At 40.7% G+C, this 23,669-nt stretch overlaps 2 protein-coding genes and 1 long non-coding RNA gene across 3 annotated transcripts; all 3 read right to left on the reverse strand.

The window, feature by feature from the left end:
- Positions 1-2,408: 2,408 nt before the first annotated feature.
- Positions 2,409-5,766, reverse strand: tnfb (tumor necrosis factor b (TNF superfamily, member 2)). Its single transcript, XM_037073394.1, has 4 exons — positions 3,922-5,766; positions 3,764-3,818; positions 3,616-3,675; positions 2,409-3,321 (listed from the first exon to the last, which is right to left on the reverse strand). The coding sequence occupies exons 1-4, from the start codon at positions 4,108-4,110 to the stop codon at positions 2,864-2,866; spliced, it is 762 nt and encodes a 253-aa protein (XP_036929289.1). The 5' UTR covers positions 4,111-5,766; the 3' UTR covers positions 2,409-2,863.
- A 4,765-nt stretch (positions 5,767-10,531) lies between these two features.
- Positions 10,532-13,654, reverse strand: LOC119005617. The gene is made up of 3 exons (XR_005070552.1): positions 12,342-13,654; positions 11,882-11,975; positions 10,532-11,656 (listed from the first exon to the last, which is right to left on the reverse strand). It is a non-coding gene; the product is annotated as an uncharacterized LOC119005617 (long non-coding RNA).
- Positions 13,655-16,440: 2,786 nt separating this feature from the next.
- On the reverse strand, positions 16,441-23,357 carry lta (lymphotoxin alpha (TNF superfamily, member 1)). The gene is made up of 6 exons (XM_037074759.1): positions 23,295-23,357; positions 21,581-21,704; positions 21,291-21,330; positions 20,297-20,329; positions 20,130-20,162; positions 16,441-18,022 (listed from the first exon to the last, which is right to left on the reverse strand). The coding sequence occupies exons 1-6, from the start codon at positions 23,351-23,353 to the stop codon at positions 17,685-17,687; spliced, it is 627 nt and encodes a 208-aa protein (XP_036930654.1). The 5' UTR covers positions 23,354-23,357; the 3' UTR covers positions 16,441-17,684.
- Positions 23,358-23,669: the final 312 nt, after the last annotated feature.

Raw genomic sequence — 23,669 nt, forward strand, 5'->3', positions numbered from 1 at the left:
TGCTCCGGACATGTGTGTTGTGCAGCGGTCTCTGGAGGTGCGGTGGAGTGCTGTGGTGCTGGCTGATCATAGTAAGTAGCTACTTTGCAAAAGACACAAGAACGGTGTTATTTTTCTCTTGTCGCAGAGAGCTATGTTTAAGCACAAAAACCACTTTGTTTGAGTTTGGAAAACAGTGTTCTGGCTTGAAATTGCTACCTGTTTTTGATGCTACAGGCACATGAGAAAGTGTCCCGAGGTCCCCTCACAGATATCCAGCAGTGTCACGCTTGCAAATGTTGAACCACCGATGTCCCCCTTCAGAAATTTCCACCACCATTTGTATCCTGGCGAGTGGGCTGAAAAATGTGTCTGACATTTTTATGAACTTCTACCTTAAAAATGAGAATACATTTACACGTACGACTGCATATTTTTCCTGCCTGTTACCTCAATGTTGTGTGACAACACGGCCAACGTATTTGTACCAAGCAGCCACGTCTCTTAACATGCTGGTACAACCCTGAAGTTATTCATCTTGCCTTCTACAATATAGTTTAATGGTGTGCCTCGTAATCAGTGTTTCCTCTTCATGCATTTAGACACACAGCACCTTTGCTGTCCCCTTCAGGAATTACGCTTGAGAAATGTTTTTGTTTATGCCTTTGGGTGCATGACCAAACAAGCAAATTGTAACTGATCAACAGCAGCTAAACTCTGTCCACTTGGAGCCTGGTATGATATTAATGGTTACTTTAGCAACAGGGAAAGCCGTCGGTCTTTCAGAAAACATTGTCTCACAGAATATGATCCAGTTTCACCCAGATCCAGAATAAAGTTACACATTTGTTTTTGTAGAGTAATCAGTACTATACCAGCAATGCCTACAGATATGAAATCTGCTATCTGTGCTGCTGGCTCACTGGTTAAAGTTGACGATTGATTAACGGGTGGATGGCACGATATTACTGGTTAGAAGTTGGTTGGTGTCAGCTGACGTAAGCACGCGTGATATTTTTGTTTAACAGGACAATGAGGAAAACATGTTTTTTTTTTCTTTCACAACCTGACCATGGATGTGATCTAAACTGGCTGAGAGGCTTTTGTAAAATTTCAGCTTGAAGTGATCATTATTTCTGTTTTTGTCAACCTATTATTCTCCCACAACACAGTAGAGATTTTGATTCCATCTGCATTGTTTTGTTGCTGAAGTGGTTGTTGAATTAAACGGGACTGTGGGGCCTCGGCGGAGGTAGGAACCCTCCCCTCCATGAATAATTTTCAGAATAATGTGTTTTCATAAGTCTTTCCGAGCCGCTCCCTAATCTTGAGTCACAGTATCCTGTTGATAACACAGCCAAGCATGTTTACATCATCCACTAGATGTCACCAGTTATTTACTGCTTTTCTGACTCACCATGACCTTATGAGCAATTAACCATGCGACGTCGAGGGATAATTGTCCGTGAGACTTGATTTCTTTTCTCTAGATCGGCCTGCGGGAGTCAAAGAGCAAATAAACCCAGAAGCCGAGATCATTAAGCCAAAAAAGTGGGAAGTGGTTTTCATCACAATGAGCAGCTGCGAGGGCCAGTGGGAACCTCATTACCAAGACAATAAGTGGAAGTTTGTAGATAAAAAGAAACTAAAGGAGACAAATTACTCCCAAGTGCATCCGATATTTGTATAATTTGTGTTTTTAGATGATGACAATGTGACAAAACCAGCTGCGCTCCGGTCCCAAACACACACACACACACACACACACACACACACACACACACACACACACACACACACACACACACACACACACACTGAATGCAATTAGATGCATACACACACATACACACACACTCCGTCCAATGTCATGTCTCTTTCCAGATGACTGAAGATGAGGTATGTGGTAATAGGGGGACGGGGGTGGTGGTGTGGAGGAGGATGGATGTTGGAGAGTGTGTGGGAGAGAGGGTGTGTGTGCATGTGAGTGTGTGTGTGTGTGTAGGGGGGGTGGGGGGTAGTCACTGGGGAAAACCCGCTCTGGGCTGAGGCTTCTGTGGGCCTCCACCTGACACAGCATTCAGCAAGACACAAAAAAGTAGGAAATTCCCCTCGTCTTGTCTGATCTAACAAAGGAAGTATTTGCTGGCTGTGGAGGAATTTCAGCGCGACTTTTGCCAAATAATAGACCGAGCCCAGTGCAGAGGGTGTGTGTGTAGGTGTGTGTGTGTGTGTGTGTGTGTGTGTGTGTGTGCGTGTGTGTGTGTGTGTGTGTGTGTGTGTGTGTGAGAGAGAGAGAGAGTTACTGCCCTGGTTGGCCAGAGCGGTTTGCCAACTCAGCTGTAAATTTTCTATTTGGTATCTCAGCTATGAAATGAGTCGATGCTCCGCAGTGACACAAAATATTCTTTTTTTTTTTTTTTTTGCATTTTAATTAAGTTTATGTGCACATATAAATATAAATCTTTCAACACCTTACCCCAACAATTTAAATATAAATAAATACAAATAAATACATACAGGCTGTACTGGTACATGATAACAATTCTGTAGATAATCCTCAAAAACCTGCACTCTCCAGTGAAGAGCTGTGTCGTCATCAGATACAGCAGAGAGAGTCTGGCCTACTACAATCTCAGGTCAGCATAAATAATGTACAAAAAGTGCCTAAAATAGAAATAACATTTCAAACTGTTACAGTTTATAGGATTTTTAAAAATCAGCAGCGCCTGTTCAGCCACAAGCGTTATCTCCATTGAGATTTCAACATTTCTACATCACCATGAAGATGAATAATAAAAATTCAAATAAAATCTTTCAGAAAAGCCCAAACTTTTGGCACTGTGCAAGGCTTTGCGTCCTCTCTGTCAGTATCACAGTCATTTTAAAGTGCAAACACACCAAAGAAGGTCTTGCCCTCGTCTGTCTCCAGCTCTGACAGCTGGTTGGTTTCCGTCTCCAGTCTGTCACCTCTGTTCAGCTGAAACACGGCGCCCAGATAGATGGTGTTGTACCAGCCCCGTCCATCGCTGTAGCTGTCCTCGTGAGCGGTGTTCTGGCACGCCGACCTCACCGCGCTCATCAGAGACACATCAGTGCCCATGGACTCTGAGAAGCGCGAGATGGTGTGGCTGAGAGGTGTGAGGTGTCTCCCTGCTCCCTCCTCGTCGCCATCGCTGCAGGAGACTCTGAACGACGCCTGGCTGTAGACGAAGTAGAGGCCAGTCTGTGGGATCACGATCTTGTTGTCCACCAGTCGGAAGCCGCCCTGAGCAAACGCCTGGCCTTGACCGTTCTTCCACTCCACCTGGTCTTTCAAACCTTCGTCTTCATCATAGCTCCCTGGAAAAAGAACACGAATAGATGCTGTTACAGCCGTGAAGTGCCTCGATTCTTCTCTCCACAGGGTGATAAACACAGGAGTGAATAGTTAACAGGTGTATCATTTGGAAAGTGGAATAAAAGATTGCCTGAGCTAATGAATAACTTATGCAACCACTTCCTTATAGAGCGTCTGACTAACGCAAACAGCAAATATCACACAAGTGGAAGAACGAGTCTGAAAGGTCCCTTTGAAAGCCAAAGCATGAGCCCAGTGTTTGCTGAGCACCAAATTAAAGGTAAGCTGTGACTCACCTTCTAAATGGATGGCTGCCTTGGCTTTGCTGCTGATGCGCCTCAGCGTGGAGTGGGGATCTGAGGAGCGGAAGACAAATGTGAGCTTGTCTCGAATAATCCACAGAGACTTAGATATATCTGACAAAGCACCTGTGCATATAATCACCTGTTTTCTCAGTGTGGTCATTCTTGGTTAGCGCCTCTGTTTGGCCTGAATGTATCTGTAAAAGAGAGAGAGAGAGAGGGAAACAGATTAGAGATATAAACACAGAGGCTTTTGTTGCCAGAAAATACTGGGTTTTTAAAAAGATCTCTGATCCTTACCAGAATTTCTGGCTTGCCATTCCAATACCAAGCAAACAGCAGGACGCCTGCGAAACAAAGTGCTGCGACGAGCAGGGCCACGGACACCTTCCACATCCACCCTGTAGCTGACTTCTTCTCTATCAAGACTACCGTCCTCTCCTCAGGACCCATCTCCAAGTCACATGGAGCTGTTGTGTATGCCACCATACTGTGCACAAGTCTGCTCTCTGTCGTTACTGCTTGCTGTTTAGAAGTGTCTACAAACTGAACTCTTGGCTGTATGCTGTAGTGTGTCGTCCAGTGCTGTAGTAATACTTCTCTCTTTGTGTTGCTATTGTGCCGAAGTGAACTTCTGCCAAGGATCTTGTAGTATTTATGCTGTGGCAGCTGCTTCTGCAGAAGGGAAACTCCAGTGATGTCACTCTGTAAGCGGAGACAGTGCAGGAGGCAGTGGCAGAGCAGCCCGGGCCACGGAGAGAACAGAGCGGCGGACGAGAGGGAAAGAGAAGTCACAGAATTTTTAGCGGAGTTTCACCAGAGCACGGAACCCAACGGGAGTCGCGGTTTCAGGATGGGAAAGTGGTCTGTCGCTACTTTTGGGTTTTGAAAAATTACACAATGTTGTAACACACACACCCTCTCACTCACACACACACACACACACACACACACACACACACACACATATGCAGAAACACTTAAACTACTGCATACACACCGAGGCAGACACGGTCATAAACACATAAACACACATTGAGCTCATTACCGACTCGAGCCACCCACAGAATGTAAGCTGAGTCTGTTAGTGCTGAGGTTTTACACATGAATCCACAGTTCACCAACATTTTGAGGTCGAGCCGGACCAGATGTTTTGAAATACCACAAAAATGCGAGATTGTGTAAACACCTGTTCACCACTTATTTTGGAAAACACTTAACGGCAACCGCCCCTGATTATCCCTGATCAGCTCTTTATGAACACTTGATTAATGTTTTTTGTAACGCACCGTAATCAGTGATGAAGAGGTAAGAAGTACATTTACAATTTTGAGGTATTTGTATTTGAGTATTTCCCTTTTCTGCTACTTCATACTTTCGCTCCACTCTACATTTCAATGTTTGTACTTTTTACTTCGCTACATTAATTTAATAGCTTTAGTTACACGTTACGTGACAGATTACGTGGCTGTATCAGAGCTAAAAGAGTGCATGTTTGAATTAATATATTTCATCAACAGTCAGATGTAAAATAAAAACACTGACTCCAATTATCAGAAAAATACAGCCGATAAATTGATCGACACATACATTAAATATATGTATGACTGACTCTTTATTACCCAAGTTAATGTAATATCAGATACTTTTAAGTCTTTATTTTAACATGATATCTTTACTTTTACTTTTAGCAGATAAACGGACATTGTTAAGTGTACATCAACTTTGACTATTACATCTGTGTTTAACAATATTATCATTCATTATCTGTTAATACACCAGCCTCTTATTGGTGTACATTAATGAAGATCTCTGCTGATAACTACAATTCAGTGTGTTCAATGCTTCATAGGAGAGTTTAAAAGTACAACAAGGAACTTTAAGGGTTAACTGGTTATGAAACAAACTCAGTTTAATACTGATCCTTCTCTATGATCTACACCAGCAAAAGAGACTTTCAGCGAGAAGACTGGCTATTTATAAGTGAAAAAGTCCACCCTGATGCCCGTCACTGGGTCTGATTGTGAACTGCTCTTCAGTCTGGTGGTGCGGCTCTAAAACAAAGTTTGCTTCTTTTCTTTTCTTTGCCAGTACCTTGCTGTAACTTTCAATAAATTATTACCACTTTTTTTTATCTGAATCTTTACTTTTATTATCTGAGGTTCAGTAGCATTTCCAAATACCGTCACTTAAAAAACCCAAGTAAAATCTAAGTACATAACCCTGGAGCACCATGTTGTTTCAATAGGTCATCTTGACACGAAAACAAATTATTTTTGAGAACTACCTCAGTCTAAAAAGGGAAAGCTGTGCAGCAGCAGAACTTGGCAGCTCTTCAACATTCAGTTTCAAAACTGGATGATGATGTAACGCAGACCACTCGGCAAACTGGTTTTTACACTTCTCCTTATTGGCCTCTGTCTCTGTGCCGGTTTCCCTGATATACTCTCTCACCTGACGGTTTGTGTTTGTTTCCAAATGGCTTTATGGCCACACATGCCTGAAATGCCCGCTCCATTCTGTTTTCATTCGGCAGCGCTTAGGCAACACTTATGGACCTCTTTCTCAATCACTTTCCCTTGTAATTGTTCTGTTTGTTTGCTCGGAGTGCAGCGCAGGCTTTGGGTGAATTCTTGTGTTTGTGTGACTTGGAAACCTTTCAGGACTCAAGTGCTGTGACGCTGAATATTATCACTGTAGTTTTAAATGTGTGTCTGTGTGTCTGTGTGTATGTGTGTATGTGTGTTCGTTTCATTGTGTGAGATGAGTGGCCTTGACTGTTTCGTTCCGACCGCAAGATGCTACAGCATGATATCACCGTCACCATCATCATATGCACCCACATGACGTGCAAACAAACAAATAGACATAGTCTCTGTGAACTTCCTCCTGCTCACTCACCCACCTCCTCTCGATAGAGAAGATTCACCAAATGTAAGTTATCACATCCGGCAAACTCAGACTGCACAGGAAGCTTGTGTACAAAGCTACATTACTCACTTTACTCTGAGTTGACAGACATATATGTCAAAGTAAAGTGGTCAAAAAGTCAGTAACAAATGTAGAAATATCAGAGGATGATTGGTATTCTATGCACGTAACGCACATATTCACACTCCAGGAAATGGAGGGAACTCGGTCGGAAGAATTTAATTTGCTTTTTCATCACACCCCAAATTAAAAATAAACAACTCCTTGCCCAACAGCAGTGTCGGGAGATTGTGTGAGCTCACGAATGCTCACTCAGTCTCACATTTTGTAGTCATGTGAATCTGTGTCTTTAACCTTACAGACATTTTAGATTGTGAAACTCCCACAGACCAGAAGATAACGTATCCGAACTGATAGAAGGGAAGGCTGATCTGTATCTCTGGGGGGAAAAAAAAAATCTTCTTTTCCTGTTGGTTTATGAGGAAAACTTCTGTCCTCTTGGGAAGAAAATGGGGGGAATGGATCAACTTCAAAGCAGATAACATGGATGCTGTCATGTGTGGATTTGGATAAATCGAAAGACAATATGAACATGTTCACTCCACTTGATCCCACGCTTTGTGGATACACAAAAGATTAATATAAATAAAAAGGGACCATTAGACACAACCTCATTTACCTGTCATATGTTATCACGCCTACATTCTGTCGAGCCTTTCCAAAGATGTTTTTCCCAGTCAGAGGTCATCTGTAATATGTAACTCACAAGCTCCCACTGGATTCCTCCAACAGACAAACAGCTCTTTTCATGGAGCTGAAAACTGAAACTCCCTAGTTTGAGCCCACATATCTGGGTGCCCTTTCCCTTTCCCCGAGCCACTGAATCATTATCAGCCCTCTCCTATGGTGACATGTTTCCCACATGTAACTCCCCCCCTGCGATATCCAGAGGACTTTGAAAAAGCCCTCTTTTGTTCTTTTGCTGATTTTGCTCATGGATTGCATCATGAAATCCCAGGATTGTGTGGTCATCACGCAGCGGAGCTCAACCACAGTGCCGGCAAAGATTACCTCAGGGCAGGAAGGAAAGGATGGAAGGATGGAGGGGGAGGGTGGGAGGCCAAGGAGGGAGGAAGTGGAGGAAGGAAGCTGCAAATAAGCTCCATTTGCAGATACGTCTGGTGACACAGTCGCAGGTGCCAGGTTTTGAAGAAACAAAAAATCCACATCACACGGTTCTGGTTTCTGTCTCATCATTCCCTCTTCAGTGTTGCCATGTGTGGGCTCAGGGAGAGCTGTTGATGTGTAAGGGAAGAATCTGGGCCAAACTGAGGTTTAACCACATATGCAAGGTGGCTTCTAGACTGTATAGTCTGGTGGCCTACAAAGCCATACACCTCCAAGAAGTTACGCTGTGCCTGTTACTGTAGGTGTTTCACCTCCTCGCTCTCCTACTGTATGTATCAGCCAAGAACTCATTTAAAAACCACTAGATTAGATCAGGTGATTGTATCAATCTGGGATTTTACATTTTATATTACGAAATGAAATTAGATTAATTCCAAACTTATTACAGGGTCAAAAAAATCAATTTAACTAAGCGATAAGAAATAAATGTGTCGGGTATATTTGAGAAAATGCCTTCGAGATAAGTATAATAAAAGTTAGAGGAGATAAGAAAGTTGCTGGTCATACAGTGTGTGTGTGTGTGTGTGTGTGTGTGTGTGTGTGTGTGTGTGTGTGTGTGTGTGTGTGTGTGTGTGTGTGTGTGTGTGTGTGTGTGTGTGTGTGTGTGTGTGTGTGTGTGCGTGCGCATGAGTTGTCAACTGTTGAATATGTTTTAATGTTTATGTTACAAGTCATCTGCAGGCTTTTTCAGATTTTTAAAATTCTTTGCTTCAAAAAAATGTAGGCAAGAAAAATAGTTTAATAATTCTGTGTGTTCAAAATTCTATATATTAATGCTAGAGACAATTACAGCGCTTCTGACAGCTTGGGAGGAAAAAAAAAATCCGTTTATAAGTCTTATACCCAAATGAGTTGCAAACCGAAACTGTACTCCAAAAGCTTTGACTTTACTCTCAGCTAGACTGGGACGGGTGGTTTAGGATCATTTTAGATGAATTCCCCGAAATAAGAACAGGTTAACATAAATGCAAGGCAGTCAGACTTATTTGGAAGAGAACTTTAAGGTGACTTGTGAAATAATTTCCCAGTACGGTGTCAACATTGATCACAGCTGACATCTGTCAATGACTCACTTCCTGCATCAACTTTTACATAGTGCTTTGCTGTAGCTGTGCACCCACACAGTTTCTCTGTACAATGCGGGATCAATACTAACAGTAGGTGCTCTCACTTTCAATCTTATCTCCGAATAATGTGAAGATAATCTGACTCATCTACGGGATTAGTTACAACATGTTTAGCACCTTGTCCTGTCGGATCTATTTAGTGATCTGGAGCTCATGCACAGATCTCAACTTTACTATCTTATCCTGAAGAGAAACAATATTATAGAAAAAGGTTGTGGCCTAATGAACCTTAATGATCATTTGACAGACACCGATTGTCATGGTTTGAGTTTTTGGTTTAGTTGTTTCCTGTTTTATTTTGTAGTTCATATCCTTGAACTGTACTTCCTCCATTTGTCTGCTTTCCCACAATTTTTGCTGCATTACCAAATCACTCCCTGTGTATTAAAGCCTGTGTTTTCTCCTCACTCGTTGTTGGTTAATAGTGTGTCTCCCTGTACATTTGTGTCTTTTCTTGCTTTCCTTTGGACTCTTGGATTGGAGTTTAGGCCTTGGATTTCAGCTTCATATAAATACTGCTAGCTTTTTTTATTTCAATCTGCCTGTCTCTGGGTCTACTTTTGGGTCCTCACCTTCTTGCATCTGTTAGCATATTGACTCTGTCCAACATCCGCTCTCTGTTTTAAATCTAATTTCATCTCTGCCGACTCCTGAGGAACACGTGTATGTCTTAGCTGGTCGCTAATGTCATCTGTCCCAAGTGTAAACCCTTAAATCCCCCTCTGGTTTGTGGACTACCGTTGTGAATCCTTGGCTTTGGCATTATGGCCGTCACCATCTTGGTTTTATTGGAGGCAGAAGTGAACGTATTTTGGATTGAGAACCGGAGTACAATCTGGTGATAACAGTTTAAAGAAGTGTTGAGACCATAAACTCATTAGGAACAAAGTTGAGTGGGCAGTAGGGTAATTTCCCTGCAGCTGGCTTTTAGAAATCATGCTTGTTTAGAGCACTTCTGCATTGGCTTCACTTCTCAGACCCAGAAGCTCCATCCTCCGTTTAGTGCAATCAGTTGTCGGTCTTCTTTGACCCGTGTCTCAGCTTTTTAACACTCCAGCAGCCTGACCAGTCTGTCCACGGGGAAATACAATATCATTATTCTATCAGGGACAAAAGAGTTTAAAATAAAGTGAGAGGATTTTTGTGGGTCGATGCTTTTACTCTGTTATTGCATCACTGCAGCTCAGAATAACTTACAGAATAGTTAAATACGTAGTGATGATAACTGGAAATAATAACCATACCCTCTGATGTCTTTTACAATATAAATAATCTTCACACAAAGTTAGATATTTTCTGAGATCGTAAATGCAACATTTTGGTTAGATAGACCTCATCTTTTCTCTCTTGTCTCTGATTTAGCAGCAGGAAACAATCTGATGTAACTTTCAGCGGTTTTCTAATCTGCATCATATTCATGATACTTTGCTAATCATCAGACAGCAAAACAACAAAAAAATACCCTATACTAAAGATATGTATATGGAAATCTCCACACTTATTTTTAGCCTATACTATCAATCTTTCAGTTTCTTATTCTATCTTAATTCCAATATCACTTTATTCCTTTAATATGCTATCAGTTATTAAGGACAGCCAGTGTTAGCCTCTGTGAAATATCAGATAATCCAAAGAGAGACAGACAAAAGTGAATAAACATACAAGACACTGAACTGTAATACAGACATCTTTATTTTGAAGGGGTCTTTATGTGTTTTCCAAAACCTGATTCACCAGGAGTTATGTTTGCATTATTTAACTTAAAGTGTATAATACCATATTTTTGACCCTGCAGGTGGATCCACACTGACAGTCTCTCACCGTTAGATGCTGGCCAGGTCATGTACGGTGAGTTTATCAGAACTCTTCTGTGAAAAAAAAAAAAAACAGCTGGAAAGGCCGATAACAGCACTGAGAATAGTCAAAAAAGCAAAGTTAGGGGTTGTAAGACTGTCCTCCCAGGGAAAACAGCAGAATCAGTCATTCCAGCAAATGCTTCAAAACAACACATGCTTATATGACAAAGCCCTCCGAGGTTATTGCAACCTTAACCATGTATTTATTTTTGTAACCATACCAGCAGAGGTCCTCGGACCTTACCAAAGTAGTAATTTCAATCCAAACCACAATGTTTCCCTCAACCTTACAAAGGTCTTTCTGTGCCAAAACCTCATCAAACCACAACCAAAGCAGATTATAAAATGGATTTAGTTTCATTTAGTTTCAATAGTGATTTGTAAAAGGTTTTGTATGACTCAGTAAAAGGATGTCCTCCATTGTGATTGTGGCATCGGATCAGAAAATGTTTTTTTATGTGTTTTTTCAGAAGGTCAGTTTGGAAAGAAACAACCTATAAGATGAGATAAACCTGAATGGAAGTAGGTAGAGTGCATACCTCCACCGAAGCCCTTTAGTATAATCAAGTCTAATCACTTGACTTAACATCAGTTAGAGGGTCAGATCACAGCGTTACAAACATGTTTACTTCAACACAAGTTTTCAACACACAACTTTGTCATGACGTCATGAAATTTGTTTGTAGTTATCACCTACATTACATCTGACAAATTGTTCCAGACCTGGGATTTGCATTTATGACATTGGTGATGATCTCAGGAACTGTTATGCAAATCTCAATTTCAACATAATGTTGCTTAAAAAAAAAATTCAAAGAAACACAATCATGGATCCGCCTCTTTATCTGAAGTCAGTGGGGTCTATTCTGGGCTGAGAGCCATCCTCAATTGTAGTTTCGCGAAGATCCATTCAGTAGTTTTTGTTTAATCCTCCTGACAAACCAACAAACAAACAAACAAACAAACAAGCTGACACAGGTGACAACACAACCATGTTGGTGGGGCTGATGATGCTAAAATGCTGGGCAGGGCTGAGAGGAACAACCAGTGACGCAATCACATTACTCATTCATTGTTCATACAACTGGACTCAAAAATAGCTGTGACGTAAAGAAAAATGTACAGCAATCATTTGCAATGTAAAGTTTGTTTACTGACCGGTTTTACGAATTGCTCCTGAGTACCACGTAGTTAGATCCTTTAAGCTATCAAGTACTGTATGTCATGACGCCATCACTGGTTACCAATGAACCTGTTTGAAACGCATTGCTGTCATCAAATTCATACATCAGGTAAAACATGAAATATGTTGTTTTTGTGCAGTTTTCATTGGAGTATGTATCAGGAAAAGGATTAGGAAATTATCAAATTCAGTTTTGTTGATGTTTAACACAGTGTTCTAAAGTTTTTAAAATAAGCGATATGTTGGAATATAGATTTGAGCAGCATTAAAATAACAACACGGGTCAGAAAGGGAGCTTGATAACTCTCATTGTGGATAACTGTTGACTTCAACTGCTGACACAAATCTGTCCAGGCTGTTTGGGACAGATGCAGCCACTGCGACCGGAGAGGTTTGAAGAGTGACAAGTCTACAACCACAGCAGAGTTTACGCACCTTTGGTCTTTGAGGACTTTCTCTCTTCCTCTGTTCCACATCTACGGTCGGCCTTTTAGCAGAAGTTGCAAGGCAAGGTGCCTTCCTAAAGGGCACCCCAACTGTTTTTTCTCGAGGGAGGCTGAAAAACATTGTTCTCGAAGTTTCCCTCTTGCCGGGGATTCATATTTTACTTTCCAGCCATGGGACCACTTCTCTAATCTTCAGGGTATCAATTCCTGCATTTTATAAAGGTAATGTTTGTCAGAACAGCCCTCCTACACATGTCTTATCTGGATAGTTTGACCTTTGTCTGTTGATTTGTTGATTTTGTTTTTGCAAATGATGCAACGGTTGTACCTGATCTGAGAACAAACCTTCATTATCAAAAAAACTTTTTCCTTCAAGGCCATCTGTCGTGCTTCTTCCTTAGATGCTCGGTACAGTCACATGATGAGCTGTGCGTTCGACATGATCACTCACATGTGACCAAAAATAGAATAAAATAACCAACGAATCTTTACAGGAAGTACATCGTGTCCACATGACTTAAAGTCAGGTGTTGGACATCACTGACAAGACAGAGGAAGTGATAATAGATCTTTCTCTCCCTTTTTTGTATTATTGCATCCAATGAAAACACATAATTACACATATTCACAGCAGCTAATATCATGTAATGGTGACATGCATGAGACGGGAAGTGTGAGTGACAAATAAGGAAATGGTATTTTCAGTGTTCGTAGCACGAAAGCTAATGTGTCCTGACCTTTTACTATGACTACACCGCTGAAATGAGATGGTGACGCTTCACATTTGAGTCATTGTGGTGACTTGTGTGGCCGTTTTCAAATAAAACTTTTCTTTATTTTTAGTAATTTGTATATCACTTGCCCGTTTGTAAATGTATTTGTTTCTGTGTTGTCTGACTTTGCTGCAGTAATGCTGTGGTTTCCTTGTGGGATTACAGAGAGAACTCTCTCCTGTGCTTTTTAATAAACATATTTACTTGAAGCTTTTGCTCTAAAAATAGCTCGTTCTCTGGATTGGCACACTGGGTAACAAAGCAAACATACGGTAGATTATGACTTAAACAAACACGCAGCGGTGGAATGTAGCTGAGTTCATTGGGTTTGAGTGATGATGCACCCGAGGAGTTTTCACAGGGAAAACATGATGATATCATTCAATATGATGCATTCTTAAAAACTGGAGGTGTTTTGACTGGTGGGCTCAGACGTCTTGACTCTACTTTATGTATTTTATCAATTATGGCAGTTTATTTAGATGATGTACTTTATTAATGAAAGTCTTTTATCTCTGAATTTAATTAAAAGATGTTTTTTTATTATGTATTTTTACTTTAGATGACCCTTCCTCAGTTCCTAAGTAGGTCTAATGGGTTTTATTTTTATTGCTTGGTGTGTAAATAATATCCGATTGATTGATTGATTACTCTTGTGAATATAAGACTTGTAGTAGTCTGTTTATATATTGAAATATTTTTACTTCTGAATAGTTAGCAGAACAGTATGCACTTCAGCAACAACAACATTTGCACCTTCTAAGACTGTGTTTTGTTTTGCTTGAGGAATAAAGTGTTGAGCAAAGCTTGAAAGGGCTCGAAGTACAAAGTTGTATCAACTGGCATTCATTAATCACTTTTTATTGTCAATATGTGAGTGGATTGAGGAGTGTTGTGTAATATGAGGCCTTCGCTGTCTCTGTGGTCGATTGTTTAAGTCGTTCGGTGCTGCCGGACTGTGGATTTCTCTGGGAAGATTTCTTTAAAGTGGCTGGCGAATGTATTTCCAGACGTAGAAACTCCAACTCCAAATGTCGTCAGAGCCCCGACGAAGAAGTCAGACAGAAATGACGAGGCTGACAAACACTCCCTACAGAACTACAAAGGCCCGGCAGAACAAAGGAGTAAGTGTTGCAGAGAATGTGCAGGGAAGTGAACAGGCTACCTGGTGGAGGTGATGTCATGCCACCTGCTTTCCTTGCACCCTGATCTGTAAGTGTCCCAGCTGTCCGCGGGCTGTGTGAACATCGATAAGGTGAAGGCAAGGTCAACCCTCACACAAAGAGAGTGTTTGCCACATCACATGAAGTCAAGTCAATCCTATTTCTAAAGTATTTCTAACTAATCTAAGTAGGTGAATGACATTTACAGCGTTAAAAGTGTGTCTGAGATATTACGTCAGCCTCTGTGCTGCTTGAGTGTGTGTTCACGGGTGCTTTACAGCATTGAGTTAGGATTTGAATTAGCACTTGAAGCCTTTTTTTGGCTAGTTATAGGCATTGCTCTGTGGCTCTAGGGTGAAATATCTCAACAGCTATCAGATGGATTGCTGCGTAATGTTTGAGCATACACTGATTGTTCCAGGAGGATGAATTTACTGACTTTGTTTTTCTCCTCCGCTGACTTTTGTGGTCGCGCCGCCACGGCGGTGATTTCTTGTTTTAGTAAAATGTCCTGACAGCTGTTGAACTGATTGCCTCTAGATTTTGTCTTGACATTCGTGTCCCCTTGAGAAATTCTAATCACTTTGGTGAACCCCAAACTTTTTCACGGCTCTATCTCAAGTGCAAATTTGATTTGTTCAATGTGTTAAGGACCAGCAAAACTAATTCCCATCAGCCCCTTTGAGTTAAAGGTCAAGTGTGTAGTGCATGTTAATCACCTGAAATTAAGAATCACTGTGCTTTTGTTACCTTCGATAGCACTTTTCATATCTACTGACAGTCCTCTCCCTCACCACAAAATACATTTATTCAACTGTGCTTTTAGAGCACTTACTGTATTCTGAACTACAAATAACAGAGTATGCTCTTAGCTGACTTTTTTTGTGCTTATCAGAGATAAACACAGCAAGATTATACTTAGATTAAATCAGTTTATACTGACAAGTGTACAGACAGGTTTACATGTATACCTGTACTTGTCTCTTGCTCATGATGTATGCCAGAAAATATGATTTTTTAAATGCGTGTAGCCCACTGGTAGTGTATATATGAGTTAACTTCAAGTTTACTCAAAGAACAGTTAAAGGTCTATTTCAAGAGTGGTGAACACAGACAAAAGGAGAATACTGCATCAGAGCCAAAGCAACACATTTTCATCTGCAGTTGGACAAAAAAAACAAAACACATAGATACAAAAAACAGGGAAAAATGCTGAAGATCAGCCCCGGTAATCGCCCAGGCTGGTAATCGGTCTATCCCCACACTGTATAATCAAGAAGGACTCATTTTGGACACAGCCCACGCTAGCGTGCTGATGTTATCATTCAGCTGAAAGCTCAACTGTGCCTACGAAAAAAGCCTCAAAGAGCAGCTGCTGGCATGAAGACTCTTGATAAATTTAGGGTTTGAGTACAACTTTGGGCATTTTAGCAGTTTACCTGCATTAAAAATTCAAAACTTAAATGGGCTTCTGGGCTTATGAGCTGTTTCAAAGTGGTCTAAATGTTCCACACATCCACTAATATACGGGAGACTGCTGTGGTTTATTCGACGCAGCGACAAATCGCCGGCTTAATTAGCGTTGAGTTTGACAGGCCACGGCGCTGAGGTCAGACATGCAGACAGAAAAGCAGGCCTGCCAGTGAGCCTGAGAATAGTATCAACAGTCATTTCATTAGAGGAACCGAGCTGCCGCCAAGGGGTTTGATCTGATAGCGTTTTTCACTTCAGTATGTCTGGTGATGTATCGTAAAGGGGAGGTGGTGTGACAGATATTGCACCAAATATGTGGCTTCCTGTTCTGCACTTGCTTCTCCTACTGTTTGTGTGTACAGTGTTGGCCTCAGGCCAGTCAGACGAGCCACATGGTTTGTGTTGGCTGGACTTACTGCCAGTAGTCTTGAGGTTTTCTCGGGCATCTGTGGAATGTCTCTGTTTTGTTTAATCGTTATAATTTGTCACCAGGCTGTGAAATGTGATCTACACAATAGTGAGTCTGATACACAGTACATGCAGTCTGCAGTGTTACCTCTCATGTGGGGGAAGGTGGCACCCCCCTGTGGGCAGCTGGCAGATCACAGTGAAGATAAAAATGTGAACGAGTCAATGGTTCTTTCAAATAATCTTTATGAATCTTTCATCCCACTCCCCTCTTTGACATCAAACCACCATTTCATAAATTACACAAGAGCACAGCAGTGAAAACAAACGTATTCGTGCCCCACACAGTTACAGTTTACATTCATTTAGAATTAGCTTAAACATTTACAACATCTCCAAACGGCACACGATGAGAGTCTGAACCAGCTGGCACACCTGAAAGTCAAGACTCTGTTGAGGTTGGATTTTTGTTTTTCTTTTGATATATAAGTCAGTAGGATGTGAACATTTGACCTCATTAAAATGTTTCGTCCTCACAGAAACCGGATGGAGCTTTAACCATTTTAGTGTTCCGTGTTGACCACAAAGATTGTTAAAAGACTCAACTGCCCTGCATAAAATCAGATTTATTCACTTTGGACGCCACTTCATCCCTGTGGTTTTCAGTATTATTGGCATAAAATTGAGTTAAAGGTCCAATTTATAAGAACTGTAAGACGGTGGCCTGCCCGACCCACAATCCCAAAGCATCAGTATTTAATAAGGAGGGAATTCTTTTCATTTGGACCTTTAACTCATTTTTATGCAGTGTTGTAAAAAGTACCCAAAAGTAACACTTGAGTTAGACTAAGGGATAATAACACAATAGGTTAAAATATTACTCCGGTGAAAGTGAAAGTCATAACTTATTTTATTAATAAATAAATATATTTAAATATACTTACATTTCAAAAGTACAAGTAAAAGGAGATTACGTATACCAACATGTTCGTGTGCGCTGTATGTTGTTGACAGATTATTATGATCATCTTTTTTCTGATGAAATCAGCGTTTTTCTTTTCCTCACTGTAGCTAAAACACTGTAGATTATTTATTATAATAATATTATTTATTTATTTATTTATTTATTTATTATCATATAAAAAACAGACTACTTAAGTATTCTGCAAAGCAACTAGTAACTAAAGTTGTCAAATAAATGTAGGGGAGTAGAAGTACAATATATCCCCTCCAAACTGTAGTGGAGTGTAAGTAGAAAGTAGCAGAAATGTATGCTTCAGTACAGTATTTAAGTAAATGTACTTAGTTACATTTATTCCTAATAATACTAAAAATCACAGGGATTTAGTGATTATTCATAAATCTAATTTTATTACGTTTAAACTGGGCCTTTAAACAAATATTGGAACAAAATACAGGTGATGAAACACTTTCATACAGGATTACTAATGACATATCAGTCCAACCCCAAACAAATCCTTCTTGTATGGTAACACGTCCTGGAGGCCTGCAGTGCTAATGAAGCTGAAAGGCACCCCAGAACGTGCTGTCTCTTCGAAAATCACCCGTGATATTTATACTGACACTGTCTCCCTTTCTGAGCCTGACAATCTTGGCCACCCACACAGATCCCTCCAGTGTGTGTGAGAAGCTCCCCTCGACCAGTTTCTTAAGATGCCTGCCAGGCCGGGCGTTTTTTATCAAGATCACAGACCTGGGCGGGTGACTCAGTTTGCTGAAGGTGACCTGGCTGTAGATGAAGTAGAGGCTGTCCTCCATGCAGTGGATGGAGTTGTTGTGCAGGACGAGGAAGCAGGAGTCACAGCTCTCTAAGTCTTTCCATGAGTCTCCAGCTGTAGGTACAATAATTAGCTTTTCTTTAGTTGTTCAGCTGTTGAAAAAACACCTTCATTTCACCGATGATGCTTCAGACTGTGACATTTGAGACCACTTTGGCTCAAACTGAGGTTCTTTAGTCTACACAGGCCCGCTGAGACATCCACCCTCACATTTTCATCTCAAGTTGAATAAAGACAAATAAAGTTGATCTTTCAATTAATGGCTAATTTTTGCTCCCATCTGACAGACTAAGCATCCCCTGGCAAACCGACGATGTCTGTCGCTGTGGGCTGTAATTATACCTTCAGTCGGCTCAGCCCACATGACAGCTCTGCTTCGGGTTTGTTGAGGTTTTTAGGAACCCACTTCATACAGGAAAAAACGGCAATGTGGTGGGAGGAGCACAGCGCATGAGACTGGAAACATGACAGTGCTGTACTGTCTGTCTCAGTCAGTGGTTTAGTCTGGCTGTGTGTTTATGCAGATGAGTTATTTGTGAATGTAGCTTACGTGAATGTCTGAGATATGATAGCTATTCAGCTGGAGGGTGACCAATACTGTGTACGTTACTGTTCAGGAGTGACAGTAAATATGGTAGCAGATACAGTAGCAGCACAGCTTTCAGGTGCAAACTGTTGAGTTTAAGGTCCCTTAAAACTCTTTGAATTTCTTTTTGAACTCTTTTTGAACTTCTTCGAAAAAGAACAAGAAGAATTGTTATTTGTGAAGAGATTAACACTCAGAAACATAAAGTAAAACTCATTTTAAGCCCAGAACTTTATATGTTGGTGCAAATTTGTAATATGTGTGATATCAGCTTTTAAAACATGGCAGGAACTTGATCCAGAAAATACATTTTCAGGGCTTTTAATGTGTTTTTTTTGTGAAACTTCACTTCTGGTTCAGTCGATCTGAACTTCTCACTTAAAAATATCAGTTAAAGACGATCTTATATGCTTTTTTTTGGTTGTTACTGTCCTTCCCTTCATGTTAAAGGCCTTGAAAGTTAAGTCTCCAACAAACGCTCCTCTGTCCCACAGAAAACACTGCTCCCTAAACGCGTCGTCAGTAGGCCGGTTCCCTGACTTGATGACCTCACAACACGTCGCCATGTCGCACATTTGCGTAATCAATGCCAAGCTAGTTTGGCACAGAAGAATTCATTTCAATAGTAGCGCTGGCTCAGGCATGTGCAAGATGACCAATCAGAGCAGACTGGGTATTTGAGAGGGGGGAGGGGCCTTAAAGTGACAAGAAAAGTGGTTTTAAGTATTAAAGAATGTAAACCTATTCTAGTAGTTACCCAAAATTCAAATGATGAAGCTGAAAAAAATTATGTCTCCTTTAAAGAACTCCAATGTGGTGTTACTTTGTTGTTATTTACTCTTAAGTGCAACCACTTCCCCTCAGTCTGCCCTATTTCACTTAAAGGCTTCCCACGTTTCTCAGAATGACTTTCAGCAGCTCCCTGAGAGCACGTCTGAGCCCGTTACACCGAGGATCTGTAGGTGTCTGCATTTTCTATGCGAAAGAAACACAATGACACCAAGAGAGATCAGTGAAAAGTGAGAATAAGGCCTTACAACCTAAACACATCTTGTATTTTGGTCCATTAAAAGTTCTTGGGCAATAAAGTGGCATTTCTGTCTTTTTTGGCTCGTGTACTCGCGCTTTGAAATCTCAGGAACTGACAGCAAAACCTGACACTGACTGCACGTTTCAGAAAGTATAAATTGCTTCTGCTGTCATTGGAAATCTCAGCTTGACATCTCATCATTTATGCCTGACTGATTTTTTTTTTTTCTTCACAGAAATAAACAAACAACCGATGTGAGAAATGCAAAACTGAGGAATGAGGGTTTAAAAATGCAATGTACCTCAACAAAGCTCTCATTATTTGACAGTTTTGATTTCTCCTCAAGCTCCAAGGGCTCCTCAAGACAACCACTGACAGCATTAAATAGTAGCTATGCTCTCTACAGCTATCTAAAACTCTAAAATAAATATGACAATATAATTTCTTTATAAACACACAATCACTAAATCACATGGATTTTCCACACAGGAAGAGGAGATGAAAATAAATCTAAATAGTAACCAGAAGAGGAAGTGTTTACTCACGCTTGTACAGCTGGATGTACGAGAGAGAGGATCCTGAAAATCAACGTTATTTAGAGAGTTAGCTGCTGATGCGTAAGTGTGGAAATGTTCACAGTACATTTAACTTTAGAGTTGTTTTTTTTTATAGAGGTTTGAGGATGTTGGTGGTAAAACAAGATCTGACTTACCTGTCAACTTTAAGGGCGCCTCCAAAGTGCTGACTGCCAGAGACAAGGTTTGAGTTAACTTCAGTTTCATCCATGTAAAAATAGCTTGGTTTTGTGTTGATGTGATGGAATGTAAAGTGCAATTTTGAGGTACTCTTGTACCTTCACTTGAATACATCTTCTGGGCAAAAACGCAACTTTTTAATACACTACATAAGTGTGATAACTTAATTACTGAATATTGGCTCCGACATTTAGTTGACCCAAAGTGTATAGCATATAAACAAATGTTAATATGTGTTTAAAGTGCCCAAAAGTCATACTTGAGTGAAAGAAAACATTTAAGGGCTTTTTACACACAAATTCTTCACCCAGATTTGCCCTCAGCCCAGAGCAAAGAGATTCACACTGCACCTCTTACTAGCTCAGGGTTAATCACACAAGTGCTCTGAAGTTTGGCTGAACATTTAAGAATGTTGTCTTACTACTCTGTTTGCTTCTTAGCGCTTCTTAGCCGCAGGCTTAGTTGATTTTCTTGGAATAACGCCACAAAGTTGGGGCTTACCCTGCTCTGGAGCAGAGCCAGCGAGCCCGAGGCCAATGTCAGGGTTAGCCTAACAGGGCTAACAGCTTCCTTAGCCTGCCTGGGTCTAGGTGCAGTGTGAAATGTAGAGCTGAAGTACAATAGTTACCCCCAAAATGTAGTGGAGTGGAAGTATAAAGACAACGAAAATACTTAAACCTCAAAATGATGCTGAAGTACAGTTGAGTAAATGTACTTTGTGACATTTAATCACTGAGTACGAGATACGTTTAGCTCTTGTTTCATGCTTAAAGACATTTCATATCCAATTTTTCTCAAGTTCTATTTACATTCGTGATTCACTAATATTTTAACATGATATCTTTACTTTTACTCAAGTATGGCTTCTTCTTACAACACTGAATACAAGGTTACTCTAAAAGGCTTCGTCTGAAGTGCACACAGTGAAAGGTTGACATGTAATAAGTGTACCTGTCGGACCGACGTCTGACTTCAGCACCGAGACTGCATCCTTAAAAAGACAGAAAACAAACCATCATCCCCTGCATCGTCATCACCCTTTCCATTACTTTGTCACCTCAGTGGCTCACACGTTGGCATTCAATTCCAAAAGCACAAGTTGTTCATTCATGTGATCATGTGTCAGCTACATGAGAGTGTCATGCATGAATATGGAGCCTGATCCAGTCGTCCAGAACTGTTCCGACTGCGCTGCTGTTCAGGCAGTAAGAGTTCTCTCTCCTTGCAGCAGATGTACTGACCTCAGTTGACTTTGGCTTGATTGAAGTGAGAAACGCAGCCATAGCCACCATGGCAACAGTGAGGAGACCACACCACACCTGCAGGAGCAGGTACTTAGGAGATGACCTCGACTGACCCTCCATTCTGTCAGACACAAACACAGACACTTCAGTTATTGTCAATTATCTGATCGTAATACTTGATCATTGTAATATTTTATGATTAGTACTTCTAATCATGTAAATGAACCACACAGTCAAAACAGGCAACATACTATGTGGTTAGAAAGGTTGCCATTGAATCCTTAGTATAAAAACATCATCTAAACAACAAAGGAGGTAAAAGAGAATGAAAACAACAGCGGAGACCCGTCTGACTGCTCGTGTCGCTCTTCTTGATCGAGTCCAGAGTCTCTGTGGCTTTTTGTCTCTATTTGTTAAATTAAATGTTAACATGACTCAGAGGAATAATCGTCAAAACTCATGAAATATGACTCAGGTTGTGAGAAAAATAACACTGTCCTTCAATCAGTAACTCTAAAATAAGCATTTACACTCAACAACAGGACTAAATGTAAATCCCAGATTGGCTGTACTTCACACATTGCATTGTGGGTATGTACCCTCAGCTCACAGCACACCAGGCTGGGATTTCACCTCAGTGGGAGGTTGCTTTTTTTTTTTTTTTTGCGTCCTGCACAGTGTGGCATGTCAGTGTCTAGTTTGTGGCTCAGTTGTTTGTTTGTAGTGACATAGAGTGAAACTTGATAAATGATTGCTAAAATACCACTGACCCTAAATCTTGTGTCAGGGGTCCGTCGATCAAAACCCAAACCTTTAAACAAGATAGTGACAGTTGTGTCTGGGTGATTTCCAGTGGCATACTTTACATTCCACAGTATATGATGTATGATTGTGAGTGGGTGTAACACATTTCAGGTTAACAGCATGGCAGAGTTACACAATGACCATGCTGTCACTCAGATTTTCATCATGTCAGCTGACACATTCAACTAAGCTAATTATTTTGCACCTTTTTGATGAATTATAAGAAAGAATCTGGGATCTGCAGTTGGAAAAAAACAAACTGTATACCGAATCACATTCAGCAGCTAGAGATACTGATGAACTATTTAGATAATCAATTAATCATATAGGTAATTACTTCTTAATTTATAAGTATCTGCAGATGAGTCAATCAGTTGGAACTCTGTTGTGGACTGAAGCATCTTGCATGTAACTGCATCTGACTCTAAATCACATCCTCCCTTGTACTCAGCATCCTGTAAGCACTGACAGGTTCATTACTCCAAATGCCAATCAGACCTTCAATACAAACGATATCCCATCAGCTCTCATTAAAGCTCTCATTATGCACTGATATGAATGGCACATCAGATTTTTTAACATGGAAACAGGAAAACTGATGCTCAAGAGGGTCAAAACCTGCATTATGTGTTTTAATCAATTGCACCAAAACATTTCATTATTTCCTCTGAATACCATAGAAATACTGAAATGGTGGCATCATTTAATAAGGGAAGAGAACGATAAAAATCCTGTCTCTCATCACGGGTCTTCCCCTTTCATACTTCATGCATAACTTTGATCCACAGACCGCTGAGTCCAAAAGAATTCCTAGTATTCTCAGAGGTATCACAGGAACACAAAACAATATTATAATATACACGCATTAAAGACAGGAACTGAATTCACTTACTAAATCTTGACTCACCCAGTGTGTGTTGCACTCGCAGTGTCCAAATTCGTGTGCTGCTTCTCTCTGAGAGACATGACAGGTTGACAGGGTTTTTCCTTTTACATGGCTCGTAGTGAAGATGAGATGGACTTTTTCTTTCTACCGAGAGTTGTGGTTTGACAGAGAGGAGGGAGGAGGCTGTGGTGTAGGTGGCTCCACTTGTAGATATCGCAGAGTGTATTACACGTGGGGTGAAACTAACAAGTGCCAAACAAGAACTGGTGTGAAACCTTTAATGAATTAATGACACCCGAATGCACTTTCACATGGTGCGATGTAGATCTAATCATTGCCCTCTTTTCACCCTAAAGTGAAAGCTAAAGAAAAATTATTTTAAAATGTTTTTTAAAA

The sequence above is a fragment of the Acanthopagrus latus genome, chromosome 17, assembly GCF_904848185.1.
Source record: "Acanthopagrus latus isolate v.2019 chromosome 17, fAcaLat1.1, whole genome shotgun sequence".
Classification (NCBI taxonomy): Eukaryota; Metazoa; Chordata; class Actinopteri; order Spariformes; family Sparidae; genus Acanthopagrus; species Acanthopagrus latus.

Coding starts and splice junctions, on each gene's coding strand:
- tnfb (XM_037073394.1), bottom strand. CDS start 4,110: ATGGTGGCATACACAACAGCTCCATGTGACTTGGAGATGGGTCCTGAG. Junction 3,819..3,921: donor ATGGCAAGCCAGAAATTCTG/GTAAGGATCAGA, acceptor TCTCTTTTACAG/ATACATTCAGGCCAAACAGA. Junction 3,676..3,763: donor TGACCACACTGAGAAAACAG/GTGATTATATGC, acceptor TCCGCTCCTCAG/ATCCCCACTCCACGCTGAGG.
- lta (XM_037074759.1), bottom strand. CDS start 23,353: ATGTCTCTCAGAGAGAAGCAGCACACGAATTTGGACACTGCGAGTGCA. Junction 20,330..21,290: donor GTCAGACGTCGGTCCGACAG/GTACACTTATTA, acceptor TGTCTCTGGCAG/TCAGCACTTTGGAGGCGCCC. Junction 18,023..20,129: donor GTACATCCAGCTGTACAAGC/GTGAGTAAACAC, acceptor TTGTACCTACAG/CTGGAGACTCATGGAAAGAC.